At 43.4% G+C, this 19,320-nt stretch overlaps 1 protein-coding gene across 6 annotated transcripts in view; it reads left to right on the plus strand.

Moving 5' to 3' along the window:
• Positions 1-19,320, plus strand: part of ppip5k1a (diphosphoinositol pentakisphosphate kinase 1a) — a 48,689-nt gene that overhangs the window by 6,733 nt on the left and 22,636 nt on the right. For all 6 annotated transcript variants that reach the window (XM_046333033.1, XM_046333034.1, XM_046333036.1 and 3 more), the window contains exons 2-17: positions 1,895-2,514; positions 4,393-4,588; positions 5,041-5,131; positions 5,621-5,706; positions 7,898-8,052; positions 12,287-12,388; positions 12,511-12,672; positions 13,255-13,376; positions 14,418-14,519; positions 14,792-14,878; positions 15,330-15,405; positions 16,366-16,478; positions 17,023-17,108; positions 17,750-17,875; positions 17,957-18,078; positions 18,163-18,345. In XM_046333033.1, coding sequence (XP_046188989.1) covers positions 2,359-2,514; positions 4,393-4,588; positions 5,041-5,131; positions 5,621-5,706; positions 7,898-8,052; positions 12,287-12,388; positions 12,511-12,672; positions 13,255-13,376; positions 14,418-14,519; positions 14,792-14,878; positions 15,330-15,405; positions 16,366-16,478; positions 17,023-17,108; positions 17,750-17,875; positions 17,957-18,078; positions 18,163-18,345 — 1,965 coding nt within the window. In that variant the 5' untranslated portion in view covers positions 1,895-2,358. The remainder of the gene's footprint in view (positions 1-1,894; positions 2,515-4,392; positions 4,589-5,040; positions 5,132-5,620; positions 5,707-7,897; positions 8,053-12,286; positions 12,389-12,510; positions 12,673-13,254; positions 13,377-14,417; positions 14,520-14,791; positions 14,879-15,329; positions 15,406-16,365; positions 16,479-17,022; positions 17,109-17,749; positions 17,876-17,956; positions 18,079-18,162; positions 18,346-19,320) is intronic.

Here is a 19,320-nt window from a genome sequence, read left to right on the forward strand (position 1 = left end):
CAGGTGAGAAAAAAACATTACCCAGACAGGCCAGTCGTGTGAGAAACTCGTCATCATGCAACCAGTCAGACAAGTGAGAATTATGGTCAGTAAAAACTTTAAGCTTGTTTCTAAATTCAATAAAACATGCCAATACTTTGCCCCTTGATAACCAGCGCACTTCTGTATGTTGTAAAAGCATTACATGGTCACTGCCCATATCATTGCGTTGTGCAGAAAATACATGAGTTCCGGGGCCTTGCTTTAACTAAGTTCACCATTTTCACTGTAGTGTCCAAAACAGATTTCCCTTGGCAGCAAGAGCCTCTCAGTGGATGCTGCCATATACCCAAGTGGCGTCGGGAGCAACTGCTTGCACGCGCGTTACCACATCACTGTCTCCCTGTCATATCCTTTCCGCCATCAGAACAGATACCAACACATCTTGACCACCAAAGTCCATTTAATGTCACAAAGCTGTGCAGTACTTTAAAAATATCCTCTCCTGGTTTGCAGAAGAGGATGTCTTCCTTAACCACTTACTCCTACCCGACACGCAGGCGTCCCATCTAGACATCTGGAAATGCAAATGCTACGCTAAATGTTAATAGCACTCGTTAAAACTCAAACGTTCATTAAAATACACATGCAGGGTACTGAATTAAAGCTACACTCGTTGTGAATCCAGGCAACAAGTCAGATTTTTAAAATGCTTTTCGGCGAAAGCATGAGAAGCTATTATCTGATTGCATGTAACACCCCAAAAGACCCGCAGGGGACGTAAACAAAATAATTAGCATAGTCTGCGCTACACAAAACACACAAATAAAATATAAAACATTCATTACCTTTGACCATCTTCTTTGTTGGCACTCCTAGATGTCCCATAAACATCACTATTGGGTCTTTTTTCGATTCAATCGGTCCATATATAGCCTAGATATCGATCTATGAAGACTGTGTAATCAAGGAAAAAATAGCGTTTTATAACGTAACGTCATTTTGTTAAATTAAAAAAGTTGACGATAAACTTTCACAAAACACTGCGAAATACTTTTGTAATGCAACTTTAGGTATTAGTAAACGTTAATAATCGATCAAATTGATCACGAGGCGATGTATATTCTATAGCTGTACGTCTGGAAATGATGTCCGGGTAAATCTCAACCAAAATATCTGGTCTGAGACCGGAAGAAAAGCTCTGCCTCGTGTCCGTTTGACCAAGAAACAAATCGTAGGCAAATGACAAGACTGTTGACATCGTGTGGAAGCTGTAGGTATTGCACCCTCAGCCCCATTTAATGTGGTTCACATTCAACAATGGGTTCTAGTGGCGCATGGATATATTTTCGCATTTTCAGTGATCAGATTTTCCTGCGCTTTTCGATGAAACTCACGTTCTGTTATAGTCACAGCCGTGATTTAACCAGTTTATAAACGTCTGAGTGTTTTCTATCCACACATACTAATCATATGCATATACTATATTCCTGGCATGAGTAGCAGGGCACTGAAATGTTGCGCGATTTTTAACAGAATGTTTGAAAAAGTAGGGGGTAGGTGTAACAGGTTAATTGTCAGTGTCCATGCTAGCTGGTCCTTCACATGTCGAATTACTGATGCTAGCATTGGATGTGCTTGTGGAAGCAGAACAACTTGTGTCATCGACAGGTGCAGGTGTAGTACTGCTGGTAGTAGCGGTACTATCAGTAAAGCTGGTATGTGGCTTTGGATGCAGGCCTTACTAAATGGACTGCTTGAAAATGTGAATTATTATTTGTGTTTTTTATTTCAACTTGACTTTTTTCAAATTTCTGTATTTACATGTGAATCTAATTTTTATTTGCCACATTGCGTGTACCCCTGGGGTACCTGCTATTGAATATCCTCTATAATCTCTCTGTTTCATTTCTAGACTCTGTTGATCTTGGACAAGCATAGAGGAATGGGCTGTGGTCCCATTATAGTTGGATCTACCCCTACTAGTCCTGAGACCACACAAGAAGCCCAGCCCCAGGTCAGGCCCGAAACATGAGATCTTTAACCGCTAAGTAAAGAATGAGGCCTCAGCAACCCCACCCCAGAAACGCCATCATCACTACTACTAACATAGTCTGTCACACACCTATTACAACTTAACCCTCAACACATTCTCCCTGCCCCAGGACCAGCTCTTGTATCCCCTTCCCTTCCTCACCCAACCCCCTACCACCCCCAACCCAATACACCCCACAGAGCAGTTTAGCCCACCTCGAGACTTGAGTCACCAGCCAATCAGCTCCTAGTAGGCCTTGTGCGCCTCCATCGGCGGCCCTCCCCGGCGGTGTGTTGGTGTGCGATGGCGCGGCGGGACGCTGAAGGCTGCCGCCGGGGATTGTGATGTCAGAGCCCGCCAGCCCGGGCGAGAGCCAGCGCGGCGCTCCCAGATTCTTCGTGGGCTGCGAGGACGATGAGAGCGAGGGCCTGGAGGACTACGACGGCTGCAGCATGAGGACCGACATGGAGCTGTACGAGGACGACGAGGACACAGACTCGGTGAGACCGCATGAGACAAGACTACACAAGATTACATCACCCTCATGAAAGTACATTAGACAACTGGCCCTGATATGGTAACCTCCATTACTATTACAGTTGAAGTCAGAAGTTTACATACACTTTTGTTGGAGTCATTAAAACTCGTTTTTCAACCACTCCACAAATTTCTTGTTTACAAACTCTAGTTTTGGCAAGTCGGTTAGGACATCTACTTTGTGCCGGCACAAGTAATTTTCCCAACAATTGTTTAGACATTATTTCACTTACTGTATCACAATTCCAGTGGGTCAGAAGTTTATATACACTAAGTTGACTGTGCCTTTAAACAGCTTGGAAATTCCAGAAAATTATGTCATGGCTTTATAAGCTTCTGATAGGCTAATTGACATCATTTGAGTCAATTGGAAGTGTACATGTGGATGTTTTTCAAGGTCTACCTTCAAACTCAGTGCCTCTTTGCTTGACACCATGGGAAAATCACAAGAAATCAGCCAAGACCTCAGGGGGAAAAAAGTCTGGTTCATGCTTGGGAGCAATTTCTTCCTGAAGGTATCACGTTCATCTGTACAAACAATAGTACGCAAGTATAAACACCATGGGACCACGCGGCCATCATACCGCTCAGGAAGGAGATGCGTTCTGTCTCTTAGAGATGAATGTACTTTGGTGCGAAAAGTGCAAATCAATCCCAGAACAACAGCAAAGAATCTTGTGAAGATGCTGGAGGAAACGGGTACAAAAGTATTTCTGTCCACAGTAAAACGAGTTCTATATCGACTTAACCTGAAAGGCCGCTCAGCAAGGAAGATGCCACTGTTCCAAAACCGTCACTAAAATGCCAGACTACGGTTTGCAACTGCACATGGGGACAAAGATTATACTTTTTGTAGAAATGTCCTCTGGTCTGCTGAAACAAAAATATAACTGTTTGGCCATAATTACCATCGTTATGTTTGGAGGAAAAGGGGGAGGCTTGCAAGTTAAAGAACACCATTCCAACCGTGAAGCATGTGGGTGGCAGCATCATGTTGTGGGGGTGCTTTGCTGCAGGAGGGACTGGTGCACTTCACAAAATAGATGGCATCATGAGGATGGAAAATTATGTGGATATATTGAAGCAACATCTCAAGACATCAGTCTTGTTAAAGCTTGGTCACAAATGGATCTTCCAAATGAACAATGACCCCAAGCATACTTCCAAAGTTGTGGCAAAATGGCTTAAGGACAACAAAGTCAAGGTAATGGAGTGGCCATCACAAAGCCCTGACCTCAATCCTATAGTAAGCAAGCAAAGAGGCCTAAAAACCTGACTCAGTTACACCAGCTCTGTCAGGAGGAATGTGCCAAAATTCACCCAACTTATTGTGGGAAGCTTGTTTTGAGGCTACCTGAATCGTTTGACACAAGTTAAACAATTTAAAGGCAATTCTACCAAATATTAATTAATCGTATGTCAACTTCTGACCCACTGGGAATGTGATGAAAGAAATAAAAGCTGAAATAAATAATTCTCTCTATTATTATTCTGGCATATCACATTCTTAAAATAAAGTGGTGATCCTAACTGACCAGGGAATAATTTACTAGGATTAAATGTCAGGAATTGTGAAACTGAGTTTAAATGTATTTGGCTAAGGTGTATGTAAACTTCTGACATCAACTGTAGATACCATCACAATGGAGGCAGATATTAGGGCTAATTCCACAGCATAAGATCATGTAAGACTGCATGAGACTACTCAACTGTAAAGCACTTTTGTGACAACTGTTGATCCATTTCATTGACTAGTTGGTTGACTGGTTGTAAAGCTACTCAAGACTATCGTCAATAGACAAAGTAGCCTAACTCAATAAAGTGATCTCCCTCCCTCTCAGCCCCCCGAGCGACAGATCGTGGTGGGGATCTGTTCCATGATGAAGAAGTCCAAGTCAAAGCCCATGACCCAGATCCTGGAGCGTCTGTGCAGGTTTGAGTACATCACTGTGGTCATCTTCCCTGAGGACGTCATTCTCAACGAGCCCGTGGACAAATGGCCCCTGTGTGACTGCCTCGTCTCCTTCCACTCCAAAGGTGGAATACACAAACACACACCAACTCTGTTCGCTGATGAAATAACTGTATTCAACTTAATTACCCCACCCATTATTCTATAGTCCAAAAAGTGATTACACATATTTAAACAGTCACATGCACACTACATCACACACACACACACACGCACACACAGACAGCCCGTTCTCGTACCACGCTGTGTCAGCATTACTCGTCTTCAACCCATCTTGAGTAATTCTGTCTGACACCACAAACAGCCTGTTTTGACTAATGTGACTAAATTTGCTACCATTGATTTTAGCAAAGTGTTGGAGAAACCCAGTTGAACCATGTTTGCCCACTCATTTCAATTACTTTCACTTGTCTGTCTTCATTAATGTGTCCCATTCTTGGCCCTGGTGAAGTTTGCACATACTGTGTAGCCTGCGTATAGGATTTGCTAACAGTTGGTGTTGCATTTGAATTTGTAGGATTCCCGCTGGACAAGGCAGTGAGCTACGCCAATCTCCGAAACCCACTGCTCATCAATGACCTGAACACACAGTACTACATACAGGACAGGTACAACCAAAACTGGAGATGCATACTGTAGGATTGTCATGACAACAGTATCACAATACTCCGATTTAGAAGTATCATGGCAAGCTAATAAAACAAGATGCAGACTTCATTTCTTGAGGAAAACAGTCCTGATGTTGGGAAACAAACAGCCTTATTCTGTTACCCAGAGTCATGTGTTTATTATCCAAGCAATAAGACACAATATTTACCATATTTGCCATGTATCGGGACAACCCTAGCATTCTGTATAGAAGGGTGTAGCTATCACAGAGCATCATGGTGAATACTGTGCTGTTCTGGAGGTCTTATGTGGAATAAGGACCGTATGTTATATTATGGTGATTACTGGTGGTGATGTGTGACCAGCATTGTTTGGACTGGTGTCACGTGGTGATGTTTGCTGCCTTCGATATACAGCGTTCATGTTAAGTGAGATTGCTGACTATCTCTCACTTGAATGCTGAATGTTATGTTTGGTCTGTTTTGTAGGAGGGAGGTGTATCGTATCCTGCAGCAGGAAGGCATCGATCTGCCCCGCTACGCTGTGCTGAACCGCGACCCAGATAAACCAGACGGTCAGTGTGTGTTCCCCATAGGTCAAGCGTTGACTGTCCCATCAGGAATGGTCAATATTCTGTCCCTGCCCTGTAGTGTAAATCAGTCATTAGGGTTCGAAGATAACTGGGCGTTTTCAGCAGGGCACGATGTTGTAGAACGTTTTGATAGAAATACATTTCCGTTCAAAAGTTTGGGGTCACTTAGAAATGTCTTTGTTTTTTTGAAAGGAAAGCAATTTTTGTTGTCCATTTTAAAATAACATAAAATTGATCAGAAATACAGGGTAGACATTTTTAATGTTGTAAATGACTATTGTAGCTGGAAATGTTATTAACATGTTTTTTTTAAATAAAATTTAAAAATGGAATGTCTACATAGGCGTACAGAGGCCCATTATCAGCAACCATCACTCCTGAGTTCCAATGGCACGTTGTGTTAGCTAATCCCTTTTGCAATTGTTAGCACAGCTGAAAACTTGTGCTGTTTAAAGAAGCAAGAGAACTGGCCTTCTTTAGACTAGTTGAGTATCTAGAGCATCTTTCTTCTGAAACTCGTCAATCTCTTTTTGTTCTGAGAAATGAAGGCTATTCCATGAGAGAAATTGCCAAGAAACTGAAGATCTCGTACAACGCTTTGTACTACTCCCTTCACAGAACACCGCAAACGGGCTCTAACCAGAATAGAAAGAGGATTGGGAGGCCCCGGTGCACAACTTGAGCAAGAGGACAAGTACATTAGTGTCTAGTTTGAGAAACAGATGCCTCACAAGTCCTCAACTGGCAGCTTCATTAATTAGTACCTGCAAAACACCAGTCTCAATGGCAACAGTGAAGAGGCGACTCTGGGATGCTCGCCTTCTAGGCAGCGTTGCAAAGAAAAAGCCATGTCTCAGACTGGCCAATAAAAAGAAAAGATTAAGATGGGCAAAAGAACAAATCAAAATCAAATGTATTTATATAGCCCTTCGTACATCAGCTGATATCTCAAAGTGCTGTACAGAAACCCAACCTAAAACCCCAAACAGCAAGCAATGCAGGTGTTGAAGCACGTTGGCTAGGAAACTCCCTAGAAAGGCCAAAACCTTGGAAGAAACCTAGAGAGGAACCAGGCTATGAGGGTTGGCCAGTCCTTTTCTGGCTGTGCCGGGTGGAGATTATAACAGAACACGACCAAGATGTTCATAAATTACCAGCATGGTCAAATAATAGGTCTGGGACAGGTAGCACGTCCGGTGAACAGGTCAGGATTCCATAGCCGCAGGCAGAACAGTTGAAACTGGAGCAGCAGCACTGCCAGGTGGAACTGGGGACAGCAAGGAGTCGTCATCATGCCAGGTAGTCCTGAGGCATGGTCCTAGGGCTCAGGTCCTCTGAGAGAAAGAGAGAATTAGAGAGAGCATACTTAAATTCATACAGTACTCCAGATATAACAAACTGACCCTTGGCCCCGACCCTTGGCCCCGACACGATCTACTGCAGCATAAATACTGGAGGCTGAGACGGGAGGGGTCAGGAGACACTGTGGCTCCATCCGATGATACCCCTGAACAGACACTGGACAGAGGAACTCTGCCCCCCCCCCCTTAATGCTTCTAAAATGTTACAACCCTTTCTCAGTAAAGGTAGAGCTGTCAGTTAGTGTTATCATGATACTTCAATGTCAAAAAAAGAACATGAAGCAGACTACTCAATGGTCCTTTTAAGAACCTGCTTTATGTCAAATACTGTGTGCTGTAGCTTGAAGAGTAAACATGTGACCAGCTGTTAGTTTCTAACATTAGGACTCTGATTTCCTCAGGGAATTCAGTCTGCTTAATGTTTTGTTTGCTTGCCATGATACGTTGAGAGTTTTGATAAAACAACACTATTCAGTGTATGAGGGCATGGTTGTATGGACTGTCAATGGGATACTAACACATGTAATTGTCTGTTTTTGAAACTGGGGCTATAATGTACAGGTTCAACTGGTTGAATCCTACTATTTGCAGTTGAAAGGGCTGACCATCGTCTGAATATGACGATGAACTGACAATATGCACCTGGTTCGTATTCACTACGAACTGAATGGAAGAAGTGGACCGAAACTAGGAGGGGCTACCTGAACTTGTCCAAAAAAACACATTTTCTTTGTATAATGTTTTCTGTTGCAAAACATTTAGCTGCGGTGTGCACTAATAAATACAACTTTGTATTGGTGTGTCTTCCCCAGAGTGTAACCTGGTCGAGGGAGAAGACCATGTGGAGGTGAATGGGGAGGTGTTCCCTAAACCCTTTGTGGAGAAACCCGTCTGTGCTGAAGACCACAACGTCTACATCTACTACCCCACCTCAGCGGGAGGGGGAAGCCAGCGCCTCTTCAGAAAGGTCACATTCTGATCCCTAAGCCGTTAAACCCTTAAAAAATGACCCCTATACGTTCCTCTGTCTAACCCACATGGGAAAGCCCCTGGGGTAGCTTTTTGACCAGGCTTCTTTCTCCCTCACACTTCCTCTCCTCCCTCAGCCCCAACCGAAGAGTTCCTCATAGCCATAATAGCACTTATTCTAAAGCACATTAAGGGTACTTAAATAGGTGAAGCCACACCAGGCACTCACTCTGGCTGGGCTCATCAACCAGGCAGGAACACGATGACATTAGAGCTGTGTCGACACTTGACATGCAACCTCTGCTATCAGATTACGAAAGGCAGGTGGTTGTGTGGTCAGATTGCTTTCAGATCTGGCTGACCACTTCAGGAGTTGGTCAGGGATGTATTGTGTGTGGATTTCTCCTCAGTCTGGATGCAATCAGGCTACCGAAGCGCATACAGTGGGCAACGTCATCAGCAGTCTGCCCATAGGTCTCCAGAAATGGTGTGTTTTTGGAGCGAGAGGCACCTTTTTTCATTAAACATGGGAGGAAATGCATTCTTAGCATGTGAGGAATGTGTTTGCTGGCTTCAAATGCTAGCCAGCTAGCTTATTTAGAAAACATATTTTTGGTTTGGCTAGAGTTATGTTAACCTCCTTGCAATCCCTTTAATGTTGCTTTCTGGCTAGTTAGAGGTGTTGAAGGAATTCTAAATTCCTCTGTTTTATTTCCTAATCCAAATTAAGCACTCTGTCAATGCATTAGAGGGGTTTGTAAGACCCTATATTTTATAAGAATGGACAGAGCCCCGGTCTTAAGTCAGGTAACAGCGTCTAATTCAAGAGAGTACTAAGTTCATACACATTTTGCCACAGGTTATAAGCTGAAAATGACGTCAGCGTTTTCTAAATGTTCCGTCTCTTCTTGACACTGGTAGAGAGGCTCTATAGATCTCAAGCCTTCCCTCCTCGCCTAAAGCCAAGGTCAGTCAGTGTAGATAGCATTCTAGACAGTCTGGAGATAGTCCGTCCCTGCCATCTGGAGATAGTTCATTCATTTGTACAAAGGAACAGACCGTCATTGTACTAAACTCCTGACGACATTATATTCAATACTGAGAGCAACAGAGAAAATTCATACATGTACGTACAGTAACAAGTCTTTTAATTCATCCTGATTGAAATGTATACATAATGAGTCATTATAGATAAACATTCCCTTAACAAGACGTTAGCTACAGTAGTTGGCTACTGCCATCCAGTTGTTGTTATCAGATTTAGCCGGTTCCACCGTTTGCAGAATGCATACATGCATTTGAATATTACGTGGAAAAAGGGAATCCAGACACAATGTGGACACGGTAGACCCATTTAAATGTAGGTCTAGAATTCCATGGTCAGAACTCTAATCAGAATACAAAAGCTGCATGAACTGTCAAGTGTAGACACGGCCTAGGTTTTATCTAGTCTGCGTCCCAAATGGCATCCTATTCCCAATATAGTGCGACACTTATGACCTTAGCCCAATGGGCCCCTGTAGTGCACTACATAGGGAAGCAGGGTGCCATTTGTGATGCAGACCTCCTATTCTGACAGTGGGAGGAGAACAACCATCCCTTTACTACAACAGTATTTTCAAAGGAAGAAAAGGAACCTGTTATTTTCTGATCTGACGGATGGTCCGGATTCAGATATCACCTGTTATGCTACTGCCAGTAGGGTATAACACACACCGTGCATTCGGAAAGTAATTCAGACCCCTTGACTTTTACCACATTTTGTTATTTTGCAACCATATTCTAAAATGGATTAAATACTTTTCCCCCAATCAATCTACACACTGCCCCATAATGACATAGTGAAAACAGGTTTTTAGACATTTTTGCAAATGTATAAAAAATATGCTTTATTTACAAGTATGCAGACCCTTTGCTATAAGACTTGAAATTGAGCTCTGGTGCATCCTGTTTCTGATGATCATCCATGAGATATCTCTAAAACTTGATTGGAGTCCACTGGTCGTAAATTCCATTTATTGGACATGATTTGGAAAGGCACACGCCTGTCTATACAAGGTCCTACAGTTGACAGTACATGTCAGAGCAAAAGCTTAGCCATTAGGTTGAAGGAATTGTTCGTAGAGCTCAGAGGTAGGATTGTTTCAAGGCACAGATCTGGGGAAGGGTACCTAAACATTTCTGGATGAAGTTCGGAACCACCAAGACTCTTCCTAGAGCTGGCTGCCCGGCCAAACTTAGCAATCGGGGGAGAAGGGTCTTGGTCAGGGAGGTGACCAAGAACCTGATGGTCACTCTGACAGAGCTCCAGAGTTCCTCTGTGTAGATGGGAGAACCTTCCAGAAGGACAACAATTTCTGCAGCACTCCACCGATAAGGCCTTTATGGTAGAGTGGCCAGATGGAAGCCACTCCTCAGTAAAAGGCACATGACATCCCGCATGGAGTTTGCCAAAAGGCACCTAAATGACTCTGAACATTTGGCCTGAGTGCCAAGTGTCACGTCTGTAGGAAACCTGGCACCATCCCTACGGTAAAGTATGGTGGTAGCAGCATCATGCTGTGGGGATGTTTTTCAGTGGCAAGGACTGGGAGTCTAGTCAGGATCGAGGGAAAGATGAACGGAGCAAAGTACAGAGATCCTTGATGGAAATCTTCTCCAGAGTGCTTAGGACCTCAGACTGGGGCAAAGGTTCACCTTCCAACAGGACAAAGACCCTAAGCACAAAGCCAGGAGAGACCTGAAAATAGCTATGTAGCAACGCTCCCCATCCAACCTGACAGAGCTTGAGAAGATCTGCAGAGAAACTGGAGAAACTCTCCAAATACTGGTGTGCCAATCTTGTAGCATCATACCCAATAAGACTCTAGGCTGTAATCGCTGCCAAAGGAATTTCAACAAAGTACTGAGTAAAGGGTCTGAATACTTATGCAATTGTGATATTTCATTTTTAATTTTTTTATTATTAAACTTTTTTCTTTGTCATTATGGGGTATTGTGTGTAGATGAGGGGAATTTAAAAAAATATATTTTTAGAATGAAGCCGTTACCTAAGAGAACGTGGAAAAAGTAAAGGGGTCTGAATACTTTCCGAATGCACTGTAGATGTTAGAACTAAAGGTCATGTAAAGATGGTTTTGTTTTTTTGTGTCTTAGTCATAACATTCTTAAAGGGGTACTTCAAGATTTTGGCAATGAAGCCCTTTTTCAGATGAACTCGTGGATCAAAAAAACATTCTCTGCATGCATTTTGAAGGAACTTGCTAACATTACCAAAATAGTTTCAGCACAATGACTGGAAGTCTATGGTAACTGATAGCATGCTAGGTTATAACATAGACTTTTAGTCATTGTGCTAATGCTAGTCTCTTGAATTTCCTTCATACTTGATGTAGAGACTTTTAAAAATGGTATCCATGAGTTCGTCTGACTCTGGGGAATTAGATAAAGGGTTTCATTACCAAAATCCGAAGTATCCCGTCCCTCAGTTGTTTTAAATACTTCCTGAACTGTGATACTTTCAGTCAACTATTATGTTTTCTATATCTGGCTATATTCTATTGGGCTGTTTCCCAGACACAGATTAAGCCTAGTCCTGGACTAAAAAGCAAGCACTTTTTAATCCAAGGATGTATTCACTAGGAATGAAACGGAACCAAGCCGACTGGAATGGAACGAAACTGGGATGGACCAACCTTTAGTTTCAAAACATCGTCCGACACTTTGCTACGGTGTGCAACTAATGAAATCACCCCAGGACTAGGTTTCGTCTGGGAAATTTCCCGATAGAATATAGCTATCGTGATTGGCTCTATATGTTCCATATTCTATTTGTATGTGTTTAACTGTACACACCAGTTGCTTGATTATGACAACTGCCAGGCCTACCTCCTGCTCTATTAACAGGCTCTGAGGTGAAACGTCATCTAGGTACAGATCTTGGATCAACTCCCCAATCATAACCTTAACCATTAGTCGGGAAAAATGCAAAACTGACCCAAGATCAGCGTATTCACCTTACAATATTAATAGTAATAAATGGCGCAGCGTTACCCAAGTGTTTAGTCCACCTGGCGCCTGTTGGTGGGTGGTTTTATTCTGCGTTGTAGAATGATTGGTCTGTTTAGTTGGTGGTTCACACCAACAGCTTTCAGTTGATCAGAGCTTGGGAACCACTGCTGTAGACACTACGTAGTTCTCCCAGTTCTGACGCTGTTGCCTCTGTCCTGTAGATCGGGAGCCGGAGCAGTGTGTACTCACCAGAGAGCAACGTGAGGAAGACTGGCTCCTATATCTACGAAGAGTTCATGCCAACGGACGGGACGGACGTTAAGGTGTGTGTTATGCGATTGTCAGTCTGTATTTCTGTTTCTGTCTGTATCTATGCATGTTTGTTTATTTGTTTTATGCGAGTGCACTGTGTGTGTACTAAATCTCCATGTGTATGTGTCCTCAGGTGTACACGGTGGGGCCTGACTATGCTCACGCTGAGGCCAGGAAGTCTCCTGCCCTGGATGGGAAGGTGGAGAGAGACAGCGAGGGGAAGGAGATCCGCTACCCCGTCATGCTCACCGCCATGGAGAAACTAGTGGCCCGCAAGGTCTGCCTGGCATTCAAGGTCAGTTATGGCTCAGTTGGTTGTGGGTTCGATTCCCACGTGGTGCTGAATAGATTGCCACATTATACTGAATAGCCGATAGGTGTGAACTATTTGCTGCTCTGGATAAAATCTACATCAAGTGCCTCTGGCTAGGGGCTATGGGTCAATGTGGAATTGGTCATTGATTTGCCCCTCTTCTATTTAATGAGCTGGTACACAGTTCAGACCTAGGTTCAAATGATATTTTAGATACCCTATCTGTGCTTGCCTGTTGCAATGGAACCAATAGAAAAGTGCAAACCCCACCGACCTAGCACCCCAGGCAGGCTAAAGAAAGCACTTAAACTGTTTGAACCCAGGTCTGACGTACTGTAGCTCCAGGCAGCCTGTTGAGTGCACTCTCAACTTGATCGATAACTTTGATAAGGGAAGTGACAAGAGAAAACAGAACGGAGGCTGAGGTCATATAAAGGAGAATCAACAAATACAGACCCTCAATAAGTACATTTTCCCCCTCTTACCCTGATTTGATATTCTTGATAATGCCAACCCCAATTACACTACACGTCATTCCTATCTGACTGTCTTTTCCCCGTGCAGCAAACAGTGTGTGGCTTTGACCTTCTCCGAGCCAACGGTCACTCCTACGTCTGCGACGTCAACGGCTTCAGCTTCGTCAAGAACTCCATGAAGTACTACGACGACTGTGCCAAGATCCTGGGGTACGATGTGCCAGAGGGCTATTTCGGTCATATTGTGTTTTCATAGGGTTACATTATGCCAGGGCTATGCCGGTTCTGCCTCCTGGTCCAACAGGGGCATAGTGTTCTGCCTCCTGGTCCAACAGGGGCATAGTGTTCTGCCTCCTGGTCCAACAGGGGCATAGTGTTCTGCCTCCTGGTCCAACAGGGGCATAGTGTTCTGCCTCCTGGTCCAACAGGGGCATAGTGTTCTGCCTCCTGGTCCAACAGGGGCATAGTGTTCTGCCTCCTGGTCCAACAGGGGCATAGTGTTCTGCCTCCTGGTCCAACAGGGGCATAGTGTTCTGCCTCCTGGTCCAACAGGGGCATAGTGTTCTGCCTCCTGGTCCAACAGGGGCATAGTGTTCTGCCTCCTGGTCCAACAGGGGCATAGTGTTCTGCCTCCTGGTCCAACAGGGGCATAGTGTTCTGCCTCCTGGTCCAACAGGGGCATAGTGTTCTGACTCCTGGTCCAACAGGGGCAGACTGCTGTAGCACAACTGATTAGACTAATTATGGTCTTTGTTGAAGACTGGTTATTTGAGTTTAGTGTTGGTGCTGGTTTGTAAATTAACCTGGCACCCTCCAGGATCAAGGTTGCCCCCCCCCTTCTGTAAGCCAATAACAACTAGTCCAGATCAGCAGAAACTGATTAAAGGTAGCCTAGGGTGTTGTTTGGGACAGCTGATCCTGAATCATTTCAAGTTTTTTATTTATTTTTATTTTTATTTTTAGCAGACGCTCTTGTCCAGAGCGACATGTAGTTAGTGAATTCATCTTAAGATAGCTTGGTGGAACAACCACATTTCAGTCATAGTAAGAACATGTTTCCTCAATAAAGTAGCATTCAGCAATGTCAGTGGGGAAACAAATGGTACTACAGATGACTTGCTATTATTATCTCACTAGTTACATAGAAGTTAATAATCTGTCAGAAGATCCAGATGTTGGTAAATGTTGACTGTATGTTGACCATAATGTATTTCTATGATGTGAACTGTTTCCTTGTCTTGTCCTCTGCAGTAATATAGTGATGAGGGAGCTAGCTCCTCAGTTCCACATCCCCTGGTCCATCCCTACTGAGGCTGAGGACATCCCCATCGTCCCAACCACATCTGGCACCATGTGAGTCTTACACACACAGACTAGTATGTTAGTGCATATGATCGGTAAAACGTTGCCAAGACAAACTTGTAGGCGCAATAACTTTGAGGTAGACAAATGTACAGTTTTACTGTAGCCACAACATCAAAACCACTGCTGTCTCAAAGATAACTGGCTTCACTGTGAAGTTTCTGCTTATTTAGACATACCAGTGATGGGGTAAAAGTCATTACCTCGACCTACCATCATTGTTCACTCATATTCCTTTTTACTGTCACATTCCCTCCAATCAGGATGGAGTTACGCTGTGTCATCGCAATAATCCGCCACGGAGACCGAACTCCTAAGCAAAAGATGAAGATGGAAGTGCGGAATCCCATGTGAGTTCTTTGGTAACCCTGTGTGTAAAGTCTAGGTGTAATGCCTTAGATGTCATGATCGTCAAGGACCCCTTAATTGTGTTTAACATTTTTAATTGAACCTTTATTTAACTCTTAAATCTTTCAACCGTGTCATATTAATCCTGACAAATTACCAGTCATTAAGTTTCATGACATCCACTGTTCCATGACAACTCGGCAGGTAGCCTATTGGCCATTAACCGAAACGTCGCTGGTTCGAATCCCAAACAAACTAGATTTTAACAAATCTGCCGACGTGCCCTTGAGCAAGGCACCTAACCCTGATTGCTCATGTAAGTCGCTCTGGATAAGAGCATCTGCTAAAAAACTAAAATGTAAATATACAAAATTAAGTGACTTGATCTATTTATTTATTATTTATTTTTTACTACATTTGGTATAAAATACAATGTCTTTCTTTCTTCAATAGGTTTTTTGAATTGTTTGACAAATACGGGGGTTACAAGACAGGGAAATTGAAGCTGAAGAAGCCAAAACAACTGCAGGTAACTAAATAGAATGAGCGACCAACAAAGCCACACGAGAAGAGGGCATTATCGTTTCAACGTTTCAGTACAAAGGCCTTTCTGGTCTTGAAAGGCTTTTGTACTGGAAGGTTGATATTATACAAACTATATCCTCTTTCCTTGTTTCTTCTATAGTATGTAGCCCTTTAGGGGATATACTTCACTGTTGATCTTTGTTATTTTACTCACTTCAGCCAAGTATTAAATCAATTCCTGTCACATGTTTGTGTGAATCACATTTTACATGGCTGACTTTACTTAACTTTTTAACTTTACTTGTCCATGTGTTTGTTAACCACGAGACTGGAAATAATTTCCTCCTTGGAGGACAATGCGCATGGAAAGTGGATTAGAGTGCGTCACATTTTGGTCAAATGTAAACACAACTATGGCCACTTCGTCATTTTTGGAAACGTGTTACGGTAGCTTGCGCATGAGTGTAGGAGGGATTGTTAGCCAGATGTATTATTTACAGTTAACTTATACTTACAGATGCGGTCAAATATATTGGCACTATTGCATGATTCACTTCTAAAATCTGTTAATTTTAATTTTTGTTTTGTTTATATGTGTGTTTGATTAACAACTGCATAGGACCAAGAAGAAGAAAACAATTGTAAATTGATTTTTCTCTTCATTTGACTACATCTGTACTTAGTAAGATATAACTAACTTGGCTAAATGTGGGTTGAAAGAATTCACTCACTTAGATGGCCATCGCGCCGCTCTTTGATCGCAAATGTATCAATTCCTGTGTTTAGATGGTCAAAGCTGTATGTAGGAATCCCATTTGACACAGCTAATTTCAACTGTCCATTTTGTTTGTGTAAACCACAAGACTGTTAAAAAAAATTCCTCAAAGTAATACCTCAAAGTAATACATTCTATTCCATCTCTCTGATGGCTTTGTCATTTTGTCCATTTCCTTTGTGTGGTTAGGAGGTACTGGACATAGCTCGGCAACTGTTGCTAGAACTGGGTGATGGAAGAGAAGACTGTGAGATCGAAGAGAAGAAATCCAAACTGGAGCAGCTGAAGACCGTCCTGGAGATGTGAGTGACATGTCTAACTAGGCCAACGTGTTATTAGGCACAACATCTCACCTGGGGCTTCTTGACTTTCTGGGCCATTGTAGTTCTATCGAAATGTTATCAAAACTAGATTGTGGAAAAATATGAACTGGACAACGCACATAATGTCCAGTTTTGTCTGTGCAATCACAACACTGTGAAGTAGTGTATGGAACCTGTAGGTTAGACCAATCAGATGTAATTCTTAGACATTTGAAAGATTGAGGAAGAGTGAATCAGTTCTCTTTGAACTGGTAACTAGTTTATGATAATGACAAATGATCTACAAGCAGCCAGAACAAAGTTGAGGCTGTTAAAAAAAATGTCAGTGACTAACTGGTTCTGCGTTCAACAACACTATCATTGCGTAGTCCTTGATTTCCAGGCACGTTTTAGCTAACTAGACAATGGCAAGTTGGCTGGTGCAGAAACAGACTGACATCCAGGCTATTAAATGCATGATAGACTGAACATGGACAGTTATAACACATGGTTCTCCCTTTTTTTCTATTCCTGTCTTTTCCAGGTATGGCCACTTTTCTGGGATCAACAGAAAAGTGCAGATCACCTACCTGCCCCACGGGCAGCCCAAAACATCCAGCGAGGAGGAAGGTAGGAAGCAGAAAACGGAGGAAGCATTTCACCTCTACTGCTTAGATCATAAGGGGGCAGCTTTCCCCCAGCCACCAGCACCATGCACTATATGTCTGAGTTGCATTTGTGGAAAAAGTGTTCCATCGTAAAACGTCCCTTACGCGCCAAGCCTCCAGCAAGCATCAGTGTCTTACGGTAGCCAGATATCACTTGACAATCCAGCAAAAAAACACTGGTCTCTAGTAAGAGCTGGGTATCAGTTTCTCGTCACATGAACACATCAAATTGCGACTCTACTCCAGTTCATAACCATTGTTTCTCTACCTAGCGCTAGATGTTTGAGCCCTGCATGACAAAAACACTGTCGGTATTGTCAATTAGTGAGTTTTATCAGAGTGGTAGGTAGGTTATCTAGTTACTTTTGCGTAATTTTCATTTTTGTAACAAATGCTTTGTGTGCTAATTTGTAACAAGTGTTTTCAATTTCAAACTGTGCTATCAGTGATAGGAATTGTATTAAATGCCTGAGTACAATACGTACTGGTTTCCAACCAAACTCGCCTTCACACACAGTTAAAGCCAGCCTGGGCATTCAATTGAGGTTTTACGATACGTAGGATTGAATTGATTGCTAGTTAAGCTGATGTGGTGTTCCACAGACACACGTAAGGAGTGCCCTTCTCTGCTGCTGGTGTTGAAGTGGGGAGGGGAGCTGACCCCAGCAGGCAGGGTACAGGCTGAAGAGCTGGGCAGGGCCTTCCGCTGCATGTACCCCGGAGGACAAGGTGAGACACACACACACACCAAAACACTGTTGCCAACTATGTTCACTGAAAAAAACATCTGATCATTGTCTGTCGTTCTAGGAGACTATGCTGGGTTCCCTGGATGCGGGTTGCTACGGTTACACAGCACGTACCGACACGACCTCAAGATCTATGCGTCTGACGAGGGCAGAGTGCAGATGACTGCCGCAGCTTTCGCCAAGGTAACCATTAAGTGTCACAGGGGTCAGAGGTTAGAGGTCAAAGCTCTTTGTGTAAATGTGTTTACCTGAGTGTTTGCCTGGCAGGGTCTGCTGGCGTTAGAGGGAGAGTTGACGCCCATCCTTGTGCAGATGGTGAAGAGTGCCAACATGAACGGCCTGCTGGACAACGACAGCGACTCGCTTAGCGGCTGCCAGCACCGCGTCAAGGCCCGTCTCCACGAGATCATGCAGAAAGACCAGGAGTTCACAGAGGAGGACTACGATAGGGTAATTGATTTTATTGAATTCCTGCTCAGCCGATCACCAAGTGCAACCGACCTGGGTAGTGTTCAGGGCACACCGTAGCAAAACTTGTGTGATGCAAAACAAAAACAGGCTTGTAGATAGTACCTGCCCATTCACTCCGCTTCAGGAAGTTTTCATTGGTTTTGTGCCTCAGGTATCAAACTCGGGTCTTCTGTGTGCCCTAGCCTAGGCATTAGCTTGGGGAGCTAACATGAGTCTTATCAGGCCTAGGCATTAACTTTGGGTGCTGACATGAGTCTTATCAGGAAAGCATAGGTAGATCACCATACTTACATCCATTACAGACACAAGCTGTGAAAAAGAAATGGGCATTGTTACAAAGTCTAAAGTAAATCTAGCCTCCGGAAGGGCTTAATCCTAATGAGGTTTGCAAGCGGAACAAACTCCCTTTTCCACAAATCCTTTCTGAAGCTTTTAGTTTCCTTTTTAATGAGTCTTACTGAATGGGAAGGGACAGAAGCTAGGCTAAATCAAGCTGGAGCTAGGCTAAATCAAGCTGGAGCTAGGCTAAATCAAGCTGGAGCTAGGCTAAATCAAGCTGGAGCTAGGCTAAATCAAGCTGGAGCTAGGCTAAATCAAGCTGGAGCTAGGCTAAATCAAGCTGGAGCTAGGCTAAATCAAGCTGGAGCTAGGCTAAATCAAGCTGGAGCTAGGCTAAATCAAGCTGGAGCTAGGCTAAATCAAGCTGGAGCTAGGCTAAATCAAGCTGGAGCTAGGCTAAATCAAGCTGGAGCTAGGCTAAATCAAGCTGGAGCTAGGCTAAATCAAGCTGGAGCTAGGCTAAATCAAGCTGGAGCTAGGCTAAATCATACGTGAGTGAGATGATGTATAGAAACTAGTAATTGCTACAGGAGGGTGGAAATTGTTCTATGTTATTGCTCTGCTCTTTGATCATTCTGGGCTTTGTAATTGGTTGTAATGAAAGCAAAGTGGATT

This window comes from Oncorhynchus gorbuscha, unplaced genomic scaffold, assembly GCF_021184085.1.
Source record: "Oncorhynchus gorbuscha isolate QuinsamMale2020 ecotype Even-year unplaced genomic scaffold, OgorEven_v1.0 Un_scaffold_333, whole genome shotgun sequence".
Taxonomy (NCBI): Eukaryota; Metazoa; Chordata; class Actinopteri; order Salmoniformes; family Salmonidae; genus Oncorhynchus; species Oncorhynchus gorbuscha.